This window comes from Rhinatrema bivittatum, chromosome 13 (assembly GCF_901001135.1).
Source record: "Rhinatrema bivittatum chromosome 13, aRhiBiv1.1, whole genome shotgun sequence".
Classification (NCBI taxonomy): Eukaryota; Metazoa; Chordata; class Amphibia; order Gymnophiona; family Rhinatrematidae; genus Rhinatrema; species Rhinatrema bivittatum.
This window is the reverse complement of record NC_042627.1, coordinates 49,668,132-49,694,127: the sequence shown is the minus strand read 5'-3', so window position 1 is coordinate 49,694,127 and position 25,996 is coordinate 49,668,132. Positions and strand designations below refer to the sequence as shown.

The 25,996-nt window shown below is 41.8% G+C and overlaps 2 protein-coding genes across 8 annotated transcripts in view; one reads left to right on the top strand and one right to left on the bottom strand.

Moving 5' to 3' along the window:
* The window catches only part of CCPG1 (cell cycle progression 1), a 116,737-nt gene that overhangs the window by 3,276 nt on the left and 87,465 nt on the right, over positions 1-25,996 (bottom strand). For 5 of the 7 annotated variants that reach the window (XM_029575030.1, XM_029575032.1, XM_029575031.1 and 2 more), the window contains one exon: positions 21,607-22,399. In XM_029575030.1, coding sequence (XP_029430890.1) covers positions 22,216-22,399 — 184 coding nt within the window. In that variant the 3' untranslated portion in view covers positions 21,607-22,215. Of the gene's footprint in view, positions 1-21,576; positions 22,400-25,996 lie in introns of those variants that run through there. The other 2 variants (XM_029575034.1, XM_029575033.1) reach the window with 2 other exon arrangements.
* PIGB (phosphatidylinositol glycan anchor biosynthesis class B) lies at positions 12-22,031 on the top strand. The gene is made up of 12 exons (XM_029575038.1): positions 12-158; positions 5,856-5,991; positions 8,822-8,939; positions 9,757-9,861; positions 10,762-10,892; positions 11,548-11,688; positions 12,873-12,924; positions 13,961-14,172; positions 15,011-15,075; positions 17,616-17,823; positions 19,750-19,930; positions 21,237-22,031. The coding sequence occupies exons 1-12, from the start codon at positions 35-37 to the stop codon at positions 21,354-21,356; spliced, it is 1,593 nt and encodes a 530-aa protein (XP_029430898.1). The 5' UTR covers positions 12-34; the 3' UTR covers positions 21,357-22,031.

The following is a 25,996-nucleotide window of genomic DNA, read 5'->3' as shown; positions in this document are numbered from 1 at the left end:
CCGTCTTTTTCCATTAACAACAACTCGGGCAAGTATGGAAGCGATCAGGAGTCGGGGTTTTTTCCGCAGCCGATCGCAGAGCTCGGAAACCATCCGACTCAGGAAGAGAAAATCCAAGCTGTACAGCAAAGAGACTGCAAACAGAGGGCGTGGGAGAGGTAAAGAGTCTGCCGCCAGGAACTCCTACGAGCACTGTTTTATTACCACCAGTTAAAAGTAAAGAGCCATTGCACGTAATTACACTATCTTATACCGAGTATCTGACTAGCATATACTGCAATGTGCATTTGCTCTGTTTTATTTATTTATAAAATTATAAATCGCTTTCTAGATTTTACAATAAAATCTTTCAAAGCGATATACAGCAAAGTTTATAACAAACCTAAATAAAAACAATAACATGGTATAAAAATATTGTTACAATAAAATACTCAGAATAAAGCATGCATTCCTATATTTTAGAATGTTGTACTAGCTTTTAAAGGGCCAACAAAAAAGATGCTATAGTTGAGTGCAGGAGGTTTTTTTTAGATCACACAGACCCTTCCTTTGGAACTCTAATACATAGGATTTCTCCAAAAAATCTGGTAGCCTTAAAGAGTGTGGCTACCAACTCTTGCTGGTGCCAACTTTGACAATTCCTTCCCCCATGGATCAGAGATCAGGACCTGCACAGTATCCACTCTCCTACAGATGGGGCTTTACCAAATATTACTCCCGGGGGAAGGCTGCACTATTGAGCAGCGCAGACTTTCCACAGAATTCCCCTCCTATGCAGAATTTACGGTTTTCATACATAATTCAGAAGAAAGGCCCTGCGGGCCATGAGCAGAACCCTTCCCACTCACAGCCAAAGAGCAGGCAAACTCAGCAAGCCATGAGCAGAGCCCATGCCACTGGTAGCAAACATTTGCAGGCTGCGAGCAGACACCATCCCAATCACAGTGAAGATCAGCAGGCCCGGCGGCCACAGGCAGACCCATCTCACCCATGGCCAAAGACAATAGAAGGCCCAGTATAAGAGGCAAGAAAGCTTGTGAACCTGTGTGAGAGGAAGTGTTTGAGTAAGGGTGCATGTTTGTGAGTGAGCAAGAGAGAGCCTTTGTGAGGGACTGTGTATGTGAGTGAGAGATTGGGAGCCTGTATGTGTGAGTGTGTGTGTTTGTGTGAGTGATTGTGCATGTAAGGGTGTGCATGCCAGAAAAAGGGAGCCTGTGTGAAGGGATGTGTGTATGTATGTGAACCAGCTTGAGAGAGCCTGTGTGGGTGTGTGAGAGAGGGAGCTTTTGTGAGGGGGTGTGTGCCAGATTGGGAGAGCCTGTTTGTGTGTGTGTGCAAAAGAGAGAACCTGTGTGAGGTTGTGGGTGTGCATGAGAGAAAGAGGGAACCTGTGTGAGGGTGTGTGTGTGCACGTGAGAGATAGGGAACCTGTGTGAGGGTGTGTGTGTGGGAGAGGGAACTTTTGTGAGGGGATATATGTGTGTGTTCAAGTGAGGGAGGGAACCTGTGTTAAGGGTGTGAAGGTGTAAGAGAAAGGGAGCCTGTGTGATGGTGTATGTGCGAGAGAGGGAGCCTGTTTGATGGGGTGTGGGTATGAGAGAGGGACAGAGAGAGCCAGCGTGGGGGTATGTGTGTGTGTGTGTGTGTGTGTGCAAGAGAGAGAAGCAACCTGTGTGAGGGGTGGGTAGTATGTATGCAAGAGGGACAGAGGGAGTCTGTGTGAGGGGGCTGACGAGAGAGGGGTCAAATTCTGGGAGTGGACCACTGGGAAGGTGGAAATAGAGTTGAAGGTATTGAGTCAGGAGGGGAAAAATAGTGGAGAGCAGAGTTGGGACCTGAGAGGTGAAAGAGGTCTGCCCAAGGGAGTAGGAGAGAGGTGGAAGAAACACTTACAATGCATTTCTATGGATAATCTGCTCAAAATATTTAAAATTCTGCATCTTTGAGTAATAACTTTTCGGCATTACATTTTAAATTAATTACTCAAAAGACTGTAATGTATATTGTGTTATTTTGACTAATATAAAGTATGCAGATTTTTGCAGAACTTTAAATTTTTGTGTGCAGAATTCCCCCAGGAGTGAAATGTACTAAGAACATAAGAACATAAGAACATAAGAAGTTGCCATGCTGAGTCAGACCAAGGGTCCATCAAGCCCAGCATCCTGTTTCCAACAGAGGCCAAAACCAGGCCACAAGAATCTGGCAATTACCCAAACACTAAGAAGAACCCATGCTACTGATGCAATTAATAGCAGTGGCTATTCCCTAAGTATAATTGATTAATAGCCATTAATGGACTTCTCCTCCAAGAACTTATCCAAACCTTTTTTTGAACCCAGCTACACTAATTGCACTAACCACATCCTCTGACAACAAATTCCAGAGCTTTATTGTGCGTTGAGTGAAAAAGAATTTTCTCCAATTAGTCTTAAATGTGCTACTTGCTAACTTCATGGAATGCCCCCTAGTCCTTCTATTATTCGAAAGTGTAAATAACCGAGTCATATCTACTCGTTCAAGACCTCTCATGATCTTAAAGACCTCTATCATATCCCCTCTCAGCCGTCTCTTCTCCAAGCTTGAACAGCCCTAACCTCTTCAGCCTTTCCTCATAGTGGAGCTGTTCCATCCCCTTTATCATTTTGATTGCCCTTCTCTGTACCTTCTCCATCGCAACTATATCTTTTTTGAGATGCAGCGACCAGAATTGTACACAGTATTCAAGGTGCGGTCTCACCATGGAGCGATACAGAGTCATTATGACATTTTCCGTTCTATTAACCATTCCCTTCCTAATAATTCCTAACATTCTATTTGCTTTTTTGACTGCTGCAGCACAGTGAGCCGATGATTTTAAAGTATTATCCACTATGATGCCTAGATCTTATTCCTGGGTAGTAGCTCCTAATATGGAACCTAACATCGTGTAACTACAGCAAGGGTTATTTTTCCCTATATGCAACACCTTGCACTTAAGAACATAAGAAAATGTCATTCTGGGTCAGACCAAGGGTCCATCAAGCCCAGCATCCTGTTTCCAACAGTGGCCAATCCAGGCCATAAGAACCTGGCAAGTACCCAAAAACTAAGTCTATTCCATGTTACCATTGCTAATGGCAGTGGCTATTCTCTAAGTGAACTTAATAGCAGGTAATGGACTTCTCCTCCAAGAACTTATCCAATCCTTTTTTAAACACTGCTATACTAACTGCACTAACCACATCCTCTGGCAACAAATTCCAGAGTTTAATTATGTGTTGAGTAAAAAAGAACTTTCTCCGATTAGTTTTAAATGTGCCCCATGCTAACTTCATGGAGTGCCCCCTAGTCCTTCTATTATTCGAAAGTGTAAATAACCGATTCACATCTACCCGTTCTAGACCTCTCATGATTTTAAACACCTCTATCATATCCCCCCTCAGCCGTCTCTTCTCCAAGGTGAAAAGTCCTAACCTCTTTAGCCTTTCCCTCATAGGGGAGCTGTTCCATTCCCCTTATCATTTTGGTAGCCCTTCTCTGTACCTTCTCCATCGCAATTATATCTTTTTTGGGATGCGGCGACCGATTGTACACAGTATTCAAGGTGTCCACATTAAATTTCATCTGCCATTTGGATGCCCATTCTTCCAGTCTTGAAAGTCCTCCTGTAATGTATCACAGTCTGCTTGTGATTTAACTACTCTGAATAATTTTGTATCATCTGCAAATTTGATAACCTCACTCGTGTATTCCTTTCCAGATCATTTATATATATATATTGAAAAGCACCGGTCCAAGTACAGATCCCTGAGGCACTCCACTGTTTACCCTTTTCCACTGAGAAAATTGACCATTTAATCATACTCTCTGTTTCCTGTCTTTTAACCAGTTTGTAATCCACGAAAGGACATCGCCTCCTATCCCATGACTTTTTAGTTTTCGTAGAAGCCTCTCATGAGGGACTTTGTCAAACGCCTTCTGAAAATCCATCTACCGGTTCACCTTTATCCACATGTTTATTAACCCCTTCAAAAACATGAAGCAGATTTGTTAGGCAAGACTTCCCTTGGGTAAATCCATGTTGACTGTGTCCCATTAAATCATGTCTTTCTATATGCTCTACGATTTTGATCTTGAGAATAGTTTCCACTATTTTTCCCGGCACTGAAGTCAGGCTTACTGGTCTATAGTTACCCGGATCGCCCCTGGAGCCTTTTTTAAATATTGGGGTTACATTGGCCACCCTCCAGTCTTCAGGTACAATGAATGATTTTAATGATAGGTTACAATTTTTAACTAATAGATCAGAAATTTCATTTTTGAGTTCCTTCAGAACCCTAGGATGCATACCATCTGGTCCAGGTGATTTGCTACTCTTTAGTTTGTCAATCTGGCCTACTACATCTTCCAGGTTCACAGTGATTTTGTTTAGTTTGTCTGACTCATCTCCCCTGAAAACCATCTCTGGAACTGGTATCTCCCCAACATCCTCATTAGTAAACATGGAGGCAAAGAATTCATTTAGTCTTTCTGCAATGGCCTTATCTTCCCTAAGAGCCCTTTTAACCCCTCTGTCATCTAATGGTCCAACCGACTCCCTCACAGGTTTCTTGCTTTGGATATATTTAAAAAAGTTTTTATTATGAGTTTTTGCCTCTATGGCCAACTTCATTTCAAATTCTCTCTTCGCCTGTCTTATCAATGTTTTACACTTACCTTGACAATGCTTATGTTTTATCCTATTTTCTTCAGATGGATCCTTCTTCCAATTTTTGAAGGATGTTTTTTTGACTCTTTGTACCCTGACTCCCTGCCCAACCAGTGCTGCTTTATCTGTTGCTGTACACTGCACAAGAAAAAGAAGAGTGAACATATATGGGCACCATGCAGCTTAACCTCACTAAGAGGAGCCCAGAACCACAAAAGTGGCAACAGGGAGGCAGCAGACAAAGAGAGTTGGCAAGGCCCTGACTGCAGGTACTTTTGTGGCCCCAGAAAATGTTGTTAGTGGCTGCATTTAAGAAATATTGCTCTTGTGACATTATACAAACTATGGTCACCTTGTGAAAATAAATATAAGCATATGTCTGTTGACTGCTAAAGTTCTTCACGAAACAATCTATTTAGATAGATTTATGCCAGCAAAACTATTTATGCTGGGCATCCAGAGAAGGCATTATCATTTCAGACTGGTAGGGAAGCCAAAGAATACCTCATCTGCTCACAACTCTACATTGAAACTAAACACCCACATACACTAACAATTCCTATCTCTATCCCAATCGCTCCCTGTGACTAAGTCAGCAGCTCTTACAGAGCTAATTCTGCATGGAGGGGGTAGGCTTATACAAAGCTGCACGATTTACAATAATTTTGTTTCAGATCCAGAATGGCTAGTCACATAAACCTCGTTTTCATTTGGGCCATTGCAGCATTATTTAACTGCTTCCTGTTTGTCATTCTTTATCCCATTTTATGTATTTATCTTCCGATATGTAGAAAAGCGAGGTGCACTATACTGGTGAGGAGAGGAGTGCAACGGCTCATGTAGCCACCACCTACCATGGCCACGTTTACTGACAGATCTAACAATGTAAATGGTCTCATGTTCACCTTAATGACATTTTACATATTGTGCATTTTTTCTCATTTATGAAAATCTGAACTTGTCATAACAGCAAGCTACTGGAATTACTAACTCACTTAACATTTTCTGCCACAAACCTCTGCTCTGTAAGGAAGATTTACACCTGCTATGACTTTCTGAACTGGACCCTTATTGGGCTTTTTGCAGTCACAAAATGGAGTACAAATCTTTGGTAAGAAGGGACTTGAGATCTTAAGCTGAGAAGTTTCTAAATCTTTTGTTTCAGGTTTTTTTGGTGAAAACATGCATGTGCTCTTGTTAAGTATAGCTTTTCGAATACTCAACTGCTTTTTGGTTCAGACCAGCTTTGTTCCAGATGAGTACTGGCAGTCACTGGAAGTGGCTCATCGTATGATTTTCAAATATCCTTTAATTTCCAGAGATTTATTTAATTTCATTTTGTATTTTTATTCTGTTTTTCATAGCTGATCAGCCACTTCAAAGCAGATTACGTAGTGATTAGTCAAGTTAAAGCATTATATTATAGCAGTGGTTCTCAACCAGTGCGTCACCAAGGGGTGGAAGGTGTGTCACCAAAAATGTGACATAGCTTTCTATAACAGCCACATGTGCTTGCTGCTTGAGGAGACTGCAGAGTAAGGAGCTGGTGCTTAAAATTCCTCATCAGCACTTCCTGTTGCTGCTTTTCCCTCAACCCCAGCAATCAGTACCACCACCAATTCAACCCAGAAATGATGCAGGCATGCTATATCCTGCCCCGCCACACCTCCCCCTCCCCCTGGCTCTTGGAGATTCAGTTTTTCTCTGTATGCGGGTTTATAATTTATGGCCTTTTATTCTGTATTAAATAAGGGTCAGTTTGACAGAGGTGAGGGATTCTGCTAACTAGGATGTAGGTTCTGTGTAGGAATCTAGAGCAGTCTGGCTTTCTTTGTTTTTCCAATAGTAAGTGTACTGTGTTCTATATTTGCAGTCTTGCTTTTTCCTAGGTAAGGTTGTTGCCTTCCAAGACCTGGGTATTAGTGCTCTTAAGGTGTGGCTGGTATGCTATATAATTTCTAAATGTCATTTTGGCAGGGAAGGGATTTAGAAATACTATTACAGATAGGATATCAGAATTTGAATATATTATTTTGTATGCTTTGAAAGGGGAAATTTCCTAACTTTGCCCCATATAAATTCCAGAAGGTCAGAACTTTCTGAGGTTGACAATGAAATGCATGCAAGTTTGTCTGTATCGAAAAACCGTGTGCTGCCTATGCACGTCAGTCCCAAATTTCTCACTTATACAGTAAGCAAAAATTAAAATTTTTGTGAAGAAATAGTTAATATTTTATACGCAGAATGTTATCTTTCTCCTGCATCATTTTCAACAATAAAATATCTAGGATTTTTTTTTTGGTATAGCTGTTAAATGTAGTGTAAGGTTTAGAGTAGAGGTCCCCAATCTACAATTCATGGTCTGGATCCAGCCTACAGAGCTTGGCTTTCCAGCCCACCAGATGTTTCCCTGCGGTGGCCTGATCCAGCCCACAGATGTTTTTTTGTTCCTTGGGGGTTGGGTTCCCCTCAAATGTGATGGTAGCCACAGCAGAAAGGCTGGTGGGATTTCCCAGACCTTGCCAGCTACACAGGAGCTGGAGGATAGAGGTGCTGCTCACAGCCACTGGTGGAAGAGCCAGGTCTCACCAGTGCCAGAGAAGCAGGGAGAGTCTGATGCACAAATAGCTACTGCTAGGAAGGCTAGGCCCCGAGGCAGCAAGGTGGGTGGGGGTTGAGTAAATGGGAAGGGGAGAGAGGGGATGGGGTGAAAATAAGTGGTGAGGGTAAGAGAGAAGGAAGGGCTGAATTAGAGGGAAGGGAGAGGAGGGAATGAGATTAAGTGAAGGGATGGGATGAAAGTAAGAGGGAAGGGATGTAGGGGATGTGAGAAACCTCACACACACCTTTACCTCAGGGTAGAGATGGGGGCGGCAAGGTTTATGGGAGTGTGGCATGGTTGCCAATTTCAGAGAAATCTGGAAATATTATTACTGGCGTTCATGGGGCCCTGTTGTCTGTTTTCCCCCCTTTCCCAGCATTTGAAATAAACAAACTTGCCAGATGTGAGTCCTCTCCTTCTGCAAAATCTGAGGTGGGATACCCACCTCCAGCCCTGTTGGTCATTTGAAATGGCCTATGTGGCTCTTTCCCTGAAAAGTTTAGGGACCCCTGGTTTAAAGTGTTTCTAGTTTGTTGATACATTTAGGAGTTGGGGGGTTGGTTTTTTTTTTTGCCATTTGATGCCATTGCAATAGTCTAGGTGTGTGAGCACTACTGCTTGCATGGCTCTTTTGAGGTCACCTGCTTGTAGAAAGGGGCATAGTTGTTCCACCATTTGGAGTTGCAAGGATGCTTTTTCAGCCACTTGCTATTTGGCTTTCCCCAGTCAGTGAAGAAATGACATTTCTACACAGTTGTTCCTTGTTAGATGAAGAAGCATCTTCCTTTCCTCTGCTATTGGTCACTATTCAGTGTGGGTGGTTCAGGCACATAAGCTAGAATTGCATTTTCTTCACTGGTCATCCCCTGCTGACCTCCATAACTACTGCAGAAGTACCTGACAATGATTAGGGGCCTGGTTCCACTACCTCAGACAGTGAATAGGGAAAAGGGGGCGGCTGTATTCACTGAAGGTGATAAGTTTGAGATGTGAAATGTGAGGTACTTCATTCTTGTCTGCAAGCAGCATTGTATCATGTTCTATCTTTAAGGCTTCTTTATTCTTTAATAACCCATAAACATTTATTTGTGCTACTTCTTACAGATGAGGCAAAACTACACTTTAAATTTGAGAAGTATAGCTTAATTTCTGTGACCAAGTGGAGTAGTAGCTTACTGGTTAGAGCAGCAGGGCTATGAACTAGGACAGCCAGGATTCAAATCCCACATCTGCCCCTTGTGACCTTGGTCAAGTCCCTTCACCCACCATTGCCTCAGGTACAAACTTAGAGTGAGAGCCCTCTGGGGTCAGAGAGATACCTACAGCACCTGCATGTAATCTTTGAAGGGCCTGAAAAAGCAGAATATAAATAAGAGAAGCAAGGATCTAAGGGCATTTTGCTGTTTTAAAAACACCCATTCAAGCAAGCTAATTTATATCAACTGCATGACCAATTCTGTGAAGACATCCACAGCCATAAGCAAACAGGCCAGGCTTACGTTTTAGCTGTGCTTCCTTAACAATGTTAATTATGGCTATCTGACCTGGGAATGGAATGAGGGCCTACGAGGATACGGTTACCCCCTTGTATTTGCGAGCATTTATAAAGCCCTGCATCTGCTGAACCAAGATGAAGTACAGCTGCTGGTGAGTGTTTCTAAAGAATCAAATCATATACAATGTATTTCTGGTATTGCTTCAAAAAAGAAAACCTAAACTGTGTTTAGACAGAGCAGAGAAATTATTTGAAGTTTTGAAAATTACTGAAGACTTGGCTGTTTAAACAAGTTTTAAGGAGGAATTTTTGCTAAACCTTTGCTTGTATGCGTTACATGATTTTTTTTTTAACTTTGTTTTACGCATATATTTTTGCCTGATATTAGTTGTAAACTACTCTGATGGTTTACAAAGGGGAAGTGTGGTCTATAAAATAAATTAGAAAAATAATAATATTGCTACTAAGCCAGCTAGTGCTGGACATACTAAGCATTTTTCCCATGGACAGCACTGGGAAAAATCCATTCCCATGTCTGGCTTGCTGTTATTTTAGGAAGCTGTTTATAGCTCAACTACTTTTCCTTCGGTCTCATTTTTAAGAAACTTTTTTTTTTTTAATTTTGACCCACAAAAGAATCAATATAACATCAACCACATTTATACTCCTGCTGCAAGCATACAGGTGTGGAAGTGTATGCACCCCCTCCAGCAGTAGGCATCTGTACTATTGCTGTCTTACCCCATTCACTAACGGCAGTAAATCCTATGAACAATCTCCTTGAGGCCATGTTTGAGTCTGCAGTTTTATACATAGAACCCCTATTACATCATTAATAACAAAACAATCCGTGGCAATCCATTAGCTCTATATTAGCAGGTGGCACTTATGTAAACCAGAAGTGAAAGCAGTTATTTTATGATCAGCTACCCTAACATAGACATTAAAAATTTGTTTTTTTTAAAGTAGATTTGGACACCTAGACTTGCCCAAGCCTTTCTGTCAGCGCTAGCAGATGTGAAGATTTACTTGTTAATAAAGCACCTGGAGAATGCAGAAACTGCTAAGTGGGTGGTAAGTCTGAGCTGTCACTGTTACCAGATTCTCTTTTATATATTCAGTGTAGTAATGGGATAGTCCAGATTATCCACTAAACTGAAAATATATCCTACCTCCTCATCGGTTGCCAAGTCTTGGGTTTCTGTTGCTTAGCATAGAGTCAGCAGTCACTGCAGTAGGTGATTCTAGGCAGACAGCTTGGGCATTCACCAGCAGCAGATGAGAGCATGCAGCATTATGAACAGATTCTTCTTCCACATCTCATTCCTAAGCTGTTTTCTCTTTTTTGGGAGTATGGGCGGGCGACATACTCCACGGAGAAGTCTTTATGACTGGTCTGTTAGCCATGAGGAAGCATGTCTGCCCTCTTCTGGACACTAACCTGTTTTCAGTCAGGGGAGGGAGCACGTTTATATCAAAATGTTAAGAGAATAGAAGCAGTCAGCTGCGACACAGTTGCATCCTCAGGTCTTCCATACATTGTAGCCTGTTGGCTATTGCAGCAAAGACCACGAGACCTAGAAACTCAAGCTTGAGTTCTGCCTTCTCCCCTCACAACATTGCTTTGACAGTTGTGTTCCACCTCAAGCGGGTGTGGGCTTTACAGAAAGGATGCCATCGCCGTGTGTTTTACAGAACTTGGGGTATTGATAGTTATTATATCAGGCACGGTGAGATTTAAGATAGATTTGTTGTAAACATTATAGGATATGGAAGCTGTTGTCAACTTATTTGCATAATCACAGTACAGCGATATATCCAATGCAGTTCCCTATATGTTGCTATTACCATGTGTTTCATTAATATTTCCATATTTCAGTTTTTGATACTTTAGAATTCTTGAACTAGCATGCAATCAAAATAGTACTGGAAAAGCTTAAAAAAAACCCCAAACCTTTTATCTTTTCAATGAAGTATTTTTGCCAGCTGTGCTCATGGTTCACCTGGTATTGTTGCACACGGACGCTAACAAACACCATGGAAACCGTCCTTACCAGCTTTGCCCTTTTCTACTATCCACTTGAAGGATCAAAGACAAAGAGCAAGTAAGCCAGTTTTACTCAACTTTATTTATGCGCACAGGATTGATCAAAGCACAAGATGCAACCTTTAAAGCAACAGTAACAGTCTTGCTTCCTTTTGGGGGCTACCAAAGGTGTTCATGCTAAGGCTACCTGGGGAAACTTGTCTTTCCCTTTGCTATTCCCTTCTGCAGGGAAAGGCCACAGCAGGCACAAGCTGGTTCAGAAGGGACACTGCCATGGCCAGAGCAAGCAGTGACAATATAAAGACTTGCACTGGTACAAAATGGAAAAAACACTTGAGCAGCTCAGACTAAAGTCTCTGAAAGAAATAAAGGAGCATTATATAGTACTAAGCTATGAAGTCATTTCATCAGATGCCCTTAGCTTTTGAAAATGGGTTGTTGCTAACTGGGGTCAGCGTTTTGGCATCTACAATCTACAGCCATGGCAGCACCTATGAGCAGTACAACCAATTATTTTTTTTACTTTAACACTTTAGAAATTCTTGTTCAGGGATACTATTGGAAGGTTAAAATAAGCTTTGCACAGATTCCTTCCACCAAAACTGAATTTTTTTAATGAATGCGTTAAGATGAAATAAAGCACAGCTTTTATCCATCTTTATTTTTTTATTGTGAAATGCATGTTATTCACATCTGTTTCTTGTTTTTTTTAGTTGCAAATACTTAACTCTGGTGGCTCTTGCATTTGTCATTCGGCCAACAGCTATGATTCTGTGGGTCCCTTTGCTGTTCTGCCATTTCTTGTATGAACAGAAGTTGTTAGATCTTCTCCTGCAGCGCTGTGTACCAATTGGGTAGGTACAAAATATCATCTGCACTAGACTAATTAATTTATTTATTTGTAAACTTTTATATACCGACATTCGTAGGAACATCACGCCGGTTTACAAACAACTATAAAGGAAGGAAAATTACAATGAACAGGGCGGGGGGCAGGGGAGCAGGCTAGAAGAGAGAGGGTCGCAGAGGCAATGAGAAAATAAAGAAATAGAGAGAGAAATAGCTAATGAGTGTAATGTGCATAGTGCAAGACAGGGGAGAAGAGAGAGACTGGACGGGTTTAATTTGCTCTTATTACTTACCCTCCAGTGGGCAGCATATTAATCCAAAATACTGTACAGCATTTAGTGACAGTTCTCTCTCCATGTACACTGTAGTATAACTATCATAGATGATTTAAAATGCTAAAGACGAGCAGAAACCAGACCTCTTAGTTTGCCTTTCTGAGCTCTCACAGCCTAAAGCTTGCCAATACTTGTGTAGTTCGATAGATATGATTTGGCACTTTCTTTTTTCTGAGGGTATTCTGTCCAACCCAACTGTACAATGGAAATTAAAATGAGCCATGACAGTGGGATATCTTATTCTTTGCTAAAAGTGCCTCAGAATGTTTTATGCTCTCACTGTGTACCTGGCATTAATTTAACATCACTCAAATAACAAAAACCCTAGTGGTAAAATAACCATATATCAACTTTACGCAAATGACCACTAAGAAGCAACACATGAAACCATCTTACCTGACGTTTTTCGTCTGTATAGTGCCCCGCCCATCATGTTGGAAAGAATTCCACACTCTTGCCAGCAATCTTCCTTCCTTGGAGGTCTTTCATCCAAGAATTAGTCATACCCAGCTCTGCTTAGCATGGGAGATTATCCAGACCCTGAGCTACCACCGCAATTTTGTCTTTGATATATGAAGGCAGAGGTGGCTAAATCCAATCTTCAAGAGCCACAAACAGGTCTGGTTTTCAGGATATCCATAATGAATATTCATGAGAGATTTGCATGCACAGCTATCTCATGCATATTCATTATGGAAATCCTGAAAACCAGATTTGTTTTTGGCTTTTGAGGATGGGAGCTGGCTACTCCTATACTAAAGGATAGCATCATTACAAAGCTTTTTGTGTTCTGGTTGGTGGAATAAAGCATTGGAGTGCCACAGCTTTAATGAGGTTTGGTTTTTTGTTTGCAGGCTCACAACTATAGGGATTTCGTTGATAATAGACAGAGTCTATTTTGATAAGGTAAGTTACCATCTGATTTCAGAAATTCCACAAGATAGAGGGATCTTTAACACTGTAAATGTGTGCACAATTTCATTTCTGAACATATACAAGTGACATAGCGCCAGCTGGTAGTACTGTTGCTTCTGGTCTCCGTGTGGACCATGCGATGTGCGTAAGTGGCAGACCCTCGCCTGTACTTGCCATCAATGGGACTGTTTGTAGCTGTTGGTCACTTTTTAGACCTGAACTCCTAAATATATACACACAGAGATATAACCGGCGACACTAAATTTAAGAAAACATGTGGCTGTTCTGGTAACTTATTACCTTTCTGTTGCTCAACATCTTGCTGGTGGTATGTGTTCTCGTCTTAGATGTCCTTTTTCTTATTGTACACTCGGTATAGTCAGGGGCTGCAGAGTAACCCTTATCCTGCAAATACTCCGTCCAAGCACTTTTTGATTTGGAATAGCTCATTTGTAAAGGCTGCCCCGATTTTTCTTTATCGAACTGGCTGCTGGGATTAGATCGACTTCCAGCGTTAGAAAGTCACCATCAGCCACTGACAGAGATCTACTTATCTTTAAATTAAATACAAATTTGGGCCCAGCACTCATTAGCTTTAAATTGGTTTAATTCAGTTCTCCTATTTGCTGGAGATTATAATTTCACATTAACGATGAGGCACTGCTGCTTCACCTGGTGAAGACACTAATGGGGCATTCTCGGCACACCCTGCTTGTTTTACATTGGTATCAACAAATTCAAACAAGTACAATTAGACCAAATAATGTGATTAAGACAGGAAAAAAAATCTATCTACAGATCCTACTTAAGTGTGCCTTGGGAGCAGACCACATAAGATTTGCCTTTAAATTGTTGCACCGTTTGAATGCTAATTTCATGTCATGCTGATGCCTAACAGGGCATGTGAATAAAGAGTTTTTACTATTCTCAGTAGAATCTCCTAGTAAGACTTTGCACAGTCTATCATTTGGTTATCCATTTCATGCTCTGCTCTTTTCTCCTGACCATATCTGCTTGTTTTTTCTAGTGGATACTGGTTCAACTGAACTTCCTGAAGTTTAATGTCCTCCAAAATCTGGCCACATTCTATGGTTCTCATCCCTGGCACTGGTACCTCACACAGGGCCTCCCTGTCATCTTGGGGACTCACTTACCCTTTCTGATTCATGGCTGTCTTCTGGCCCCCAAAAAATATTGGATTCTGCTAGGAGCTGTGGCTTGGACAGTGCTGATTTATAGGTAGGTACTTTTGTGATAGACAAGAAAGGTTGGGTTGAATAGGAAAACACTAAGATATTCTGGAAAGACTAGCCATGTTAAAAAAGAAAGTTAGTGAATTCAGATTAGATATTACTTTTCTCAAGTATTCTATTTCTCTTGAATAGTTATTGTCACTACTGCACCAACCATGTAAACTGCCTCACTCTCTAATGGAGAAGGCAAACAGAACAATTCAGCACATGGACTACTTTAAAATGCAAAGATAGGACTAGAGTAGGCTCTCCTTCCAGAAAAAAGGCAAGAGGATTTGCAGTTTTGAGCAAACGTTGGGTTATGAAAGCAACATTGCTCTCCCTCCTACCTGTCTGCCTATCAACCCATCCTAGTGAGGACTAGTGGAAAGAACTTGGGAAGCAAGATCTTAATTTTCTAGTAGAAATTATTTTTCCTAAAGGATATTTCCCAGATTCATACATTTTAGTAGTGTGCCGATAAGCCCAGAAAATGCCCACTCTTGTACTTTATTGCTAAACAGTTGTTAGCCATTAATCTTGTGTTTCTTATTAAACTTGGGAAAAACCTCAATGCCTTTAATAAAATTTTAGAAATTATGAAACTATTCGAGGCGGTTCAAGTACCTTAAATTTGCTGTCCCTTTTCTTACATTAGTTCTTAATTATGTATTTCATGAGTTTTCTTCAAGTAGAGGGGATGCACTTTTTCTGCAGAATTTATAAACAGTTGGGGTGGAAGAAATATAATAAGGAATGCTGCCTATCCAACCAAATTAGTATTTGTGTACAAATTCTGATATAGTCATGGGAAGACAGCACATGTTCTTATCTATTTTTTTCAGTTTGTTCAGCCACAAAGAATTCCGGTTTCTTTATCCAGTGCTACCGCTTTGTATGGTATTTTGTGGTAAGTTTACATTAGAGCTTTGGATTACTTGTCTAGTGTGCATTTTCCGTCAATAAGCAGGCTCAATTAGCCATAAGGCAAAGGCAAAAAATAAATTGTCTCCTAGCTAGTACAACTTTCACTCCACTGAGCATGTGTGGGAGGTCCCACACAGGCGTTGCCTCATAAGCCAGTATGTCCAAGCACAAGTACAGACATGTACTCTGCCTCCTTCAGTTTTTCTCTAAAAGTGTACTTTTGCCTAAACTTTTTCTCTTAGCTGCCCCTGCAGTACCCTTAACAGCACTTTTCAGTGCTACTAACAAAAACAAACAAAAAAAAGGACGTATTCGAGTGCAGGAACAGTCTGACTCCTTCAGTGAGGTCTGTACTATGTTGGGACTGAAGAAGGGCTTCACATCCAGTGGCTTCAAAAGATGCCCCTGTGGTAAGGTGATGTCTCTCTGATTGGGACCAATGATTTTCCTTCTTTATTGTGTGGGGTTTCTTGTAAACTTCACAAAATAGACTCTAGAACCCATCTTCATGTTCATCAGAGCTTACATAGACTCGCTGGAGGAGAGAACATTCTTGCCAACCGACCGTGCCATCACAATGACATCGTTAATTTGCAAGCTTCTATCCTCTCCAAGTTGAATGGCCTGACAACTCATTATAGTCCTCATCATATGATGGCAGCCATCCATATAGTTCCAATGACATATTCATATATGATACCTCCAAGGGATCTATGTACCCAATGGGATCAGCTAGCTCAACCACTTTTGTCCCATATGCACATCACACTGGCAGTGCAACAGGAGTTGCAGAAGTGGCAATGTCTCTGTGTCCTTCAAGAGTGAGCACCTCTGACCACTGCTGTGCCAAGTGGTTCTAGTGATGGACACTTTGCCCAGAGGATGGGGCACCCACACTGGGAAGGTCTGCACCCAAGACAGCCATTATCAATCTACTGGAATTGAGGGTCATCAAGCATGCTCAAGCATCCTTCATACACCTTGGAGGAAAGAACATTCTAATACAAACTGTTTTACATCAACAAGCAAGGGGGAACGAAATCTTGGGCCCTCTGTTACAAAGCCCTGCATATCTCAAAATGACTGAGAGAAATCAGACTGCCCTACAGGCCTCCTATCTTCTGGCTATCTCCAGCATGCTGGTGGATCAGCTCAGCAGAGTGTTACACCCACACGAGTGGTTTCTCCACCAAAAGGTTCTTCGGGATCGGGCTCAGCTAATTCTCATAGCCCCAGTAAGCCAGCATTTTTGGTCTTACCTCAAACCTTTTTGAAAGTCAAGGATTGTAGATAGATATTATGCAGTGGAAAAGTTTAATCTGTAATCTGGCTGAAATAATGAATTGCTTTTCTAGCGTTATAAAAAGCCTTCCGTAGGGTGCAAAAGATATGATTTAAGCCCTTTTGGATGTAGTTTTAGGAAAGGCTGATTTGCTAGGTATCTGCTTTTTGAATATAAAAGGTCCCATATTTCATCACATTTAAATAACACACAGAAGCTGTATACCAGCAAACTAATGATAATAGCCAGGGCTTCTAAAATTGCTCCAGGACTTATTCACCAGAGATGAAAGGCATTCATCATATATGTCTGCCACTCCCTTCCACCTTCAGTAATTTGTGTTCTGGGAGGAGTGTAGTGCAGCCCTGCTGCAGTGTTCTCTCCTCCACTACCTCACCCAGGTGCAGTGTTCTCTGACTTCCTCTACTCTCCCACAGCCCTCTCATTCTCCTTTTTCCCTCCCTCCTCGTTCTACCATTATACCCACCACCTCACTCTCCTCAGCTTGTATGTGGGGCCATGCACACTTCCTACCTCCATCAGTTGCAGTCCTCTCTTCTCTTTCAGTCACTCCTGCAGCCCATTCTATTCACTCTTTCTGCTGTCTCCCTCTGCTTCCAAGTCCAAATAGTGGCCAACAATACTTTCAACCCTCCCCCAGGCCTCTGCTTAGGTCCAAACTCAACATCTCTTCTGCCTATCACCACCACTTCCTCCTTATGGGCGACAATGTCCCTTTTGTTGCCTATTCCTCCTGGGCCCCAACTGAGGCAAAGACTCCGGAGCCTGCTCCTCTCTGCACTCCAGCAAAAATTAACTTGGCACAGGCAACTTATAGAGATGAATTGGCTTGTGTGTATCAACATAGCCTCAGCCCACAGATTCTTCTGCTGGTATTCTCTATTGTACAGTGTGACCCTGGCTTCTTCACCACAATGTCTCACTCCCATTGCAATGTCCTGCATACCATTTGAGGCTATGAAGGACAACTGTAGTAAATGGAAAGAGTTTACCTGTACAGAGGACGGACAGATCATGCAAAATTGTTTCATCACTGAAAGACTTCATTTTCTTGTTTTAAAGAAAAGCCAGAAACAAAGCAAATATTTCTAAACTAGAAATTGAGTGGTTGCTAGTTAATTTTAATTGTTAATCAGTCTTTACAGTTATTGAACAGGTCATTAACTTACTTTCTTAGTGGGAACTCAATTTAGCAACTTTTTTTCAATTCACCAATGCAGGATTTTCTTTTGCACGTTTGAAAACTTGGAAGAAGCCAGCAGTGAGTTTTCTGGTTTTATCAAATGTGCTTCCAGCTCTGTACACTGGTTTGATCCATCAGCGTGGGACTCTTGACATTATGACTCACATTCAGGAGCTCTGCAGAGGCAACAGTTCTGCTCTGTCTGTCTTCATGCTGATGCCCTGTCACTCTACACCCTTCTACAGGTAAGGAAAGGGCCTAGCACAGTCCTCTTTCTGCTAAAAAATATTATATATTCTGAGCCCAGTTCAAGCTTGTTGACTGGCTGATATATAGGTTTCAAACACACATGATTTACATGTTGGAGAAAAACTGAACTGAACAATCATGAGTAGATAAGCTACATTTCCTCCACTTTATTAGAATTGCATCTGCCAGTCCAGACTGCTTCAGACCTTCTGCAAGCCAATGTTACCTGTGCAGTATCCATAGCCCCAGCTAGCTTGAAGAGCAGAAGCAGAGTCTGCATCAAAACTGGGTGAACTACTGCTAGGCCACAACACTGTTTAGCCTAATTACAAATAACAATCTTAATTTATATTTTCAGCATGCACAAGTAAGTTAAGAGTTCTCACCAAAGTAATTTTATTTATTATTCCTTCCAATGTCAGACAACTCTCAGATACAGATTTTACCAAGATTGTTTTTGGTCAGTACTAAACAGTACTGTATAATTCAATACAGACTAAAACAGCCTTGACTGTGTATTTTTATATGCAGATTAAAGCAATGCCTCCCCCTCAAGAGGTCTAGTTTTCAGGATACATGCAAATACCTCATGCTTAGTCAATGTGGATACCCTAAAAACAGGGTTATTGGTGGTGCCCAGGGATGGAGTTTGAGAACCAGCAGATTAGAGAGACAGGGAACACAGATGGCCTGGGGCAGTGGCTCCTAGTGGTGCATTTCTTAAATAGAGATGACACAAATGTATCTACTTTCCCTGCTCCAGAATCCATTTTTGGATTTGTAAGATTAATTTGAGTAATCCTATTAAAATAATTGGAAATGATGCCATATCCTTAAAGTCTATTAATATTGCAAGGAGAGAATGAACAGGCCAATACAGTACAGTGCGCTCTGGCGGAGCGCACTGTTAACCCGCATTTGGACAAGTGTTTTCAACGCGCTAGCTTTACTCCTTATTCAGTAAGGGGTAATAATAGCTCATCGAAAACGTGCATCCAACCCCCCCAAAACTAATAGCGCCCACAACATGCAAATGCATGTTGATGGCCCTATTAGTTATTCCCACGCGATACAGAAAGTAAAATGTGCAGCCAAGCCGCACATTTTACTTTCAGAAATTAACGCCTGCCCGCGCCGGGGACGTGCACAGAAAAGCAGTAAAAACTGCTTTTCCGTGCACCCTCCAACTTAATATCATGGCGATATTAAGGCGGAGGCCCCAAAAGTAAAAAAAAAAGTAACAATTAAATTTAAAAAAAAATTAAAAATCGGCCTACAGCCTGCGGGTCGGAAGACGGACGCTCAATTATGCCAGCATCCGTTTTCCGAACCCGTGGTTGTCAGCGGATTTGAGAACTGATGCCAGCAAACTTGAACGTCGGCTGTCAAACCCGCTGACAGTCACCGCTCCTGTCAAAAAGGAGGTGCTAGGGATGTACCTTAATTTGCATAGGCCACCCTCCTGAATCGCGTGCCCAGGAGAGTGGCCTGTGTGCGCGCCAGGAGAGCGGGCACTCGCCAGCTCTCCCGCGTGTTTTTCTGAATCGGCCTGTAAGTGATTTACATTTAAAAAGATAGTAGTAGGTTGAAAAGGTAAGAAAAGTATCAAATGACCTAAAGTAACATGCTTATACTAGGCACAATAAATAGCACTGTGCTACTTGAATGAGAGAAAAAAAAATGTCATTTACACTTTACTACATATTAAGAAAAACAAGACCAAAACTTTTTAATTGGGATGAACTGTCATCTGGACTTTTCCCCACCACATAAGAAAAGGCTGTTCTTTACAAAGTGGAATGGTCTCCTCAGTTTCTTTCCTGATTGCCTTTTGGCTCAATACTCTGAGAAAGCTATGTCAAATGTACAGATGCACTGGAAGGCTTTGTTTCTTTTCTAATTCTAACATTTCTCTCTCTCAGCCACGTTCACTGTCCAATGCAAATGAGCTTCCTTGAATGTCCCCCAGACCTCACGGAAAACGATGGCTATGTTGATGAAGCAGATATATTTTACATGAGTCCGCTGGCCTGGCTCAGGACAGAGTTTTATAATGAATCATTGTTACCTACATACTTAGTCTTCTTCAACGTACTTGAACAGGTATGTGAAGGTTAAAAGTACTGCGAGCGAGAGAGAACTACTCCAAAAATAAAGCAAATGTGTAAACAGGATACCTTTAACTGCTATAGAGCAGAAGGTGTACAAGACTAATTATGGTATGCAAAATCTTTGTATTCTGAACTAGTAAGATTTATGCAGGTAGGAAACTGTGGCAATATCAATTTTGTGCAAACAGTGTTTTATAGACATACAGTAAATTAATCTCAAGATAGACAGACAAGACAGTTTCCCATGCGTTTACCCTCACAGTGATGGGTGCAGGAACAAGATTCCATAATACAGGCACAGTACAGCCATGAGGTAAACTAATCTCTCTAATGAAAGCGAGAATATATCCGGAGTCTACAAGCTTCTGTTTAGTTTGTGCTAGAAATGACCAGGAAAAAGATGCTCTACGTATGCTCTCAATGTAGTTTTAACTGGCAGGAAGGTGAAATTACTTCTTACCTGATACTTTCCTTTCCTTCAATACAATCAGACTAGTCCAGGCTAGACAAGTGGTTTGAGTACCCCGACCAGCAAATGGAGACAGATGAGAACAAAACTTGCTGATGTCACTCAGTATGTGCATCTGTGCTAACATCAGCCTACAAGTATTCTCTGTCTCCAGTAGATGGCTGGACAAGCATCCTGTGCTGTGGCCTGCAGCCCGATAGACTGAATAGGAAAAAGGGCTCCAGAGGTGAAAATACTTGATCTCTCTCCCTCGGCTGAGCAGAGGCCCTAGGCTAACATTAAAAATTAAATAAAAAAATGGAAAAAGCCTTGGGCAGGCTCCCTCCCTCAGCACAGTGTTCAGACCAGAGGGCTTCCATGTTTAAGGTCACGTTTAAGGCATCCCTTACCTCAGTGCAGGACTCTCTCTGTAGCATAGGGTCCCATAGTGAAATGGGTAAAGCATGCTAGAGGGCTCACTCTGGTCCTCATATTCTGATCCTTTTGAAAGTATATAAACAAAACCCTATTTTCCCTTTCTTCTTCGGCATCAAAAGCCTCAGGTTATTTGGCTTTCACCATTTTGATTACCATAGTTTTACCAAATTTGGACAACTATAATAAAATTGCACTGGGGTATCTGAAAGCCTGATGGTCCCAGCGTGGATCAGTATGGCAGGTAGGGCATTAGATTAGCATTCTCAGCTCTTCTTATGAACTTGGGCAACTCCTTGAGCTATCAGGACCCAGGTGAAAAACAAGGCATGAACCTAAGGCTTAGGTTTACCTAGTTAGCAAATTACAGCTGTGTATAAATTTAGCTTGAATCTCTTTGTTTATCCTTTTATAGGAAATATCATCGTTTCTGGTCTCCCATCATTACGTGAAAAGCAAAACAGTCTTTCATACGCACATACCTGAAGGTAGGGTTGGAAGTCACATCTACCTGTATGAAAGGAAACCTAAATGAAGCAGCTCAGGAGCTAGGATAAAAGGAAGGCAAGATGTACTGCTGAGCATCTATGAAGAGAGGATACCTACAGACAGGACTCAGGTAAAGGGACATGATGCCCGCTCAGGAGAACACTGACCTACAACAGAGCAAAGGGGGAGTATTCAGACCCCACGCACTGGCAGCAGACACCAGAAGCGTGGAAAGACATGCAACGTCACAGTTCTGAAGTACCATCGCTGCGGACCAAATTGTTTTTAACACAGACTTTTTTTTTCTCGTTTTGCCTCTTTATTTTTTTCTTCCACAGTGCAAGAGATGTCACACATGAGCAAGTCAGCAAGCTGATCAGAGCACGGCCCCAAACTGTCTTCACAAGGCACCAGGTGCTTTAACCCCCAGAAAGACAAAGGTAGACAGGTGTAAGATTACCACACATTGACAGAGACAGCGTTCCACCAGATCACATACATTCCTGAAAAGTAGCTTTAGATTTCAAGTTAGCATATCAAACATCGGCCTTATGATTTACATCCCAGTTTAAACAATAATTAATAAACTGCAATGAACCCTATGCTTTCCCTGCATAAAGGTCACTTCATGCTTAGCTTCCATGACAGTAAAACTGCAACCAAACTAGTTTGATCAGTGCCAAAAAAAAAAAAAAGAAAGAAAAAAACACAATTCAGCAAAGCTTAAGTACACAAAAAGCAAAGCAGGAAGCTTTCAGTTGGTGCTGGGAATTACAGCATAAAATCACCATAACTAAGATTCGAAGACAAAGTACCTTGCACGTGTGTTGGAAACACCCAGTATAATATAATAAAATCACATTTCCTGGTTGCTCTTCATGATTATTACTTGCAGCTCAGGCTAGTCAATATTTTGGATCAAAAGGTAACTGCCCCAATTCTATTTCAAAATTTGCCATGTGTCTTCCATTAGGACGGCCATGTTTGTGCCATTTACCTTCCCTCGTATGGCGCTGCTGCTGCTTCTCATCTGGTTTTCCATGCCGGAAGCCTTTGGCAGTTTTGTGAGGTGGCATTTTCAAATCTTGGCTGAAAAAAAAACAAAACACCAAAAATTGATAGTCTGTGTTTGTGGAATCTATTCTATAGACAGAACCATTTTCAGCTATGGCTGTCCTACTGACATTAATTCTGACCTCCTTCAGCATCACTTTGATCCCTAAAGATTAAACAGATGTGCTCAATAGTTATGGTAAGTGCCTTGGCACAAGAGGACTTGTGATTTTTTTTTTTTTAATGTACCAAAGTATACTCCATATGTCACTCCCTAACATGTTCCCTTTTAAGTTAGAGAGTTTAGAAATTTTATAAATCAACTCCCTTGTGGCTTTCTTGAACCTCCTGGGAGCAGTCATAGTCAGAAGTGCCTTGCAAATTATGGCTCTCACGCATTGAATCTTAGGGCCCCTATTAGAAACCTGATGAAACCATCACACACCATGCCACACGCTGTCATCTGCACTGTTCAAAGGAATTAAAAAGGTGACCGGAAAGTATTTCTAATATAACTTAACATTTGTAATGAAGGCAGGTGAATGAAAATGCATAGTTTCTCTATCCATTTTACAAACATACATGCTTGTATTTTACATGTGCCACAACTGTGACATGGTGCAAATAAACAGCCAGAATAAAACATGGAGGTGGGTCTTTTACAAAATATTCATGTATACTGTTTTGGAAATACTTGCACAAGTATTTGGAATCACCAGTTCACCAATACTTTCATCAGTTTTCCAGGTAACAGAGATCCTCAACAGTTCACCCAGACCTCCCACCAAAAACTGCCAAAAACAGACAAGTTCAATTTAACTTGCATGATAACTCATGCAAGTTAAATTGAACTTGTCTGTTTTTGGCAATTAGCAGGTATAAAAAAGTGTCTAAACAAGTTTGGCAACATACACACATACATATCTCACAAAATAGTGACTACCATACCCCCCGGCATGCCCCTAGCCCAGTCCTTCCCACCCCCGGTAAAATGTGAACACGAAACCAAAAATGTGTGAGTGTGTATGCTTGACATTTATAAGACAGCATAAATGTGTGGAACCCCTTTGAAAATTCATGCCATAATGGAAAGTCAAGCATTAGGTATACAATGAGAATTAGTTATCAGTAGAGATGTGAATCGGAACCAGAATCGGTTCGGATTTCAGTTCCGATTCACATCTCTATAGATGTGAATCGGAACCAGAATCGGTTCGGATTTCAGTTCCGATTCACATCTCTAGTTATCAGGGCTGTTGCAAGGTGTGAGCAAAAATGACGTCTGTCCTGGGCACCATGTCTGAGAAGGAGGGGGCAGGATGGTGCCACTTCATTCCTTTTGAGTGGCTGTGAGCATGCAAACCTGTACGAGAAGGGGGCGGGTGCCAAAAGCAAACTTTGCCAGAGGCTAAATTTTGTCCAGCAACTTGTCCTGCTTGCAGTTACTCCTGTTACATTAACTGCATATGAAATTCACTCAGGGGGTATTCCCTGGCCTACGCTATACAGTGTAGAAGTTCAAGTACCCCCATGAACCTCTGAAATTTTACACAGTGCATAGTGATTGAATTCTTTGCCTTGATCTTTACTGAGAAGGATGTTAGGAACATACCCACACTTCAAACATAATTTAAGGGTGAAGATTCTGAGCAACTACAACAAATATCTGTGATAATGGAGGATGTAATACATCAGATTGTCAAAATAAAGAGGAACAAATGACCAGAACCGGGTGGCATCCACCTCAGAGTTCTAAAAGAACTAAAATATGAAATTGCCAACCTGTTACTAGTAATATCTAAGCTCTCATTCAGAACAGCCACTGTACTTAACGACTGAAAGGGGTCCAATGTGATGCCAGTTTTTAAAAAGGGTTCCAGGGGTGATCTAGGAAACTACAGAAGAGTGAACCCACTGTCAGGGCTGGGCAAAATGGTAGAAACCATTCTTAAAAAACAAAATCACTGGCCATACAGAAATACATGGCTTAACGGGGACAAGAGTCAAAATGCTTTTGGTAAAGGGAAGTCTTGCCTTGCCAATCTTAATTTTTTTTGAAGGTGTAAAAAACATAGATAAAGGTGATCTGATCAGTGTAAAGTATTTGGATTTTCAGAAGACATTTGACAAAGTCCCTTCTGAGAGACTCCTTGGAATATTACAAAGTCATAGAATAGGAGGCAGTGTCCTAATGTGGACTGGGAATGTGTTAAATGACAGGAAACAGAGGATAGGACTAAATGATCAGTTTTCCAAATGGCTAAAGGTCCCAGTACAGAGTCCAGTGGAAATTATTTTTTTATTATTCATAAATGATCTGGAAAAGAGAACAAGTACGGTGATCAAATTTGCAGATGACACAACATTATTCAAAGTTGTTAAAAGCAGCAGTAGATTATGAGGAACTGCAGGAAGACTAGGAGACTGGGCATCTGAAGGGCAGATGAAACTGAATGTGGAAAACTGCAAAGTGATGCAGCTGGAGAAAACTAATCCCAACTACAGGTATACACTACTGCTGGGTTCTGTATCTGGATCTCCCAGGCAAAGGGCCTTGGAGATCTTGTGAACAATACATTGAAATCCTCAGCTCAGTGGGCGGTGGCAGTCAAAAAAAGCAAGCAGGGAGGAGGAAGTGACGTCAGCCTTCCTACATGGACGCTTGAGGCGTTAGCTCCTCACTCACTCCTCCAATATTATAAAATCTTAGCGCATTTGCCTCACCAAACCACCTATAAACAGTGGGATATGACCTCGAGAAAAAAAGCCGTCGATTTAAAATCCTTTTCGTACGAGGCCAGCGGTTCTCGTTTTGCCGCGTTGCGAGAAGGCACAGAGGCAGAGGATAGCAGCATGGCGGCCGACAATGCAGCCCATATCGCTGAGCCCGACGATCAGCCCGCCCAGGGTCTGACCCGGCCGTCGGTGGACCCCACGAAGGAGGACTTCAGGGGCTGGTTTGCGGAGATACAGCGGGATATCAAATCGATTAAGCAGGATATGCACGACGCGTTGGCAGAATTTCGGACGGAGATGGGTGAGCTTGGACGCCGCGTGGAAGATATGGAACATGTGGTAGAAGGCCAGGCCCTTGAAACCTTGCGGCTAGGAGCGGAAATATCATCACTACACGGCAAATATGAAGCCATCATGCTTAAAATAGAGGATATGGAAAACAGAGCACGGCGCTCAAATATTCGCATAAGGGGTATCCCGCAATCCGAGGCCTACTCCGATGCCGCTCAGGTAGTCCAAAACATATGCCGAGAAATCCTGTATGGCGCGGCTGCCGATTCTAATGACCGGGACATTACTATAGAGATGGATAGGGCACATAGAGCCCTAGGTGCTGCGCGAAATAATTCCCCGAGGGATATTATCGCCTGTATACACCACTACAATCAAAAAGGACAGGATTATGCAAAAAGCGCGCCAAATGGGCACTGTCATGTGGGACGGGCACAAGGTGGCCATCTTTAATGACTTGGCAGCTGCTACGCTCCAGAAACGGCGAGATATGTCAGCGATTACGTCCCTCCTCCACAAGGAGTCCATTAAGTACAGGTGGCTTTACCCCAGTGGTTTGGCATTCACGAAAGATGGGGTAACCCGTCGGATTATAAATTGAGAAGA

Excerpts from the sequence above, each read along its gene's own strand:
- PIGB (XM_029575038.1), top strand. The coding sequence starts at position 35 with ATGGAAGCGATCAGGAGTCGGGGTTTTTTCCGCAGCCGATCGCAGAGC. Across the intron at positions 8,940-9,756 it reads AAGATGAAGTACAGCTGCTG|ATTTGGACACCTAGACTTGC; the intron begins GTGAGTGTTTCT and ends TTTTTAAAGTAG. Across the intron at positions 15,076-17,615 it reads GCTTTGTATGGTATTTTGTG|GATTTTCTTTTGCACGTTTG; the intron begins GTAAGTTTACAT and ends TCACCAATGCAG.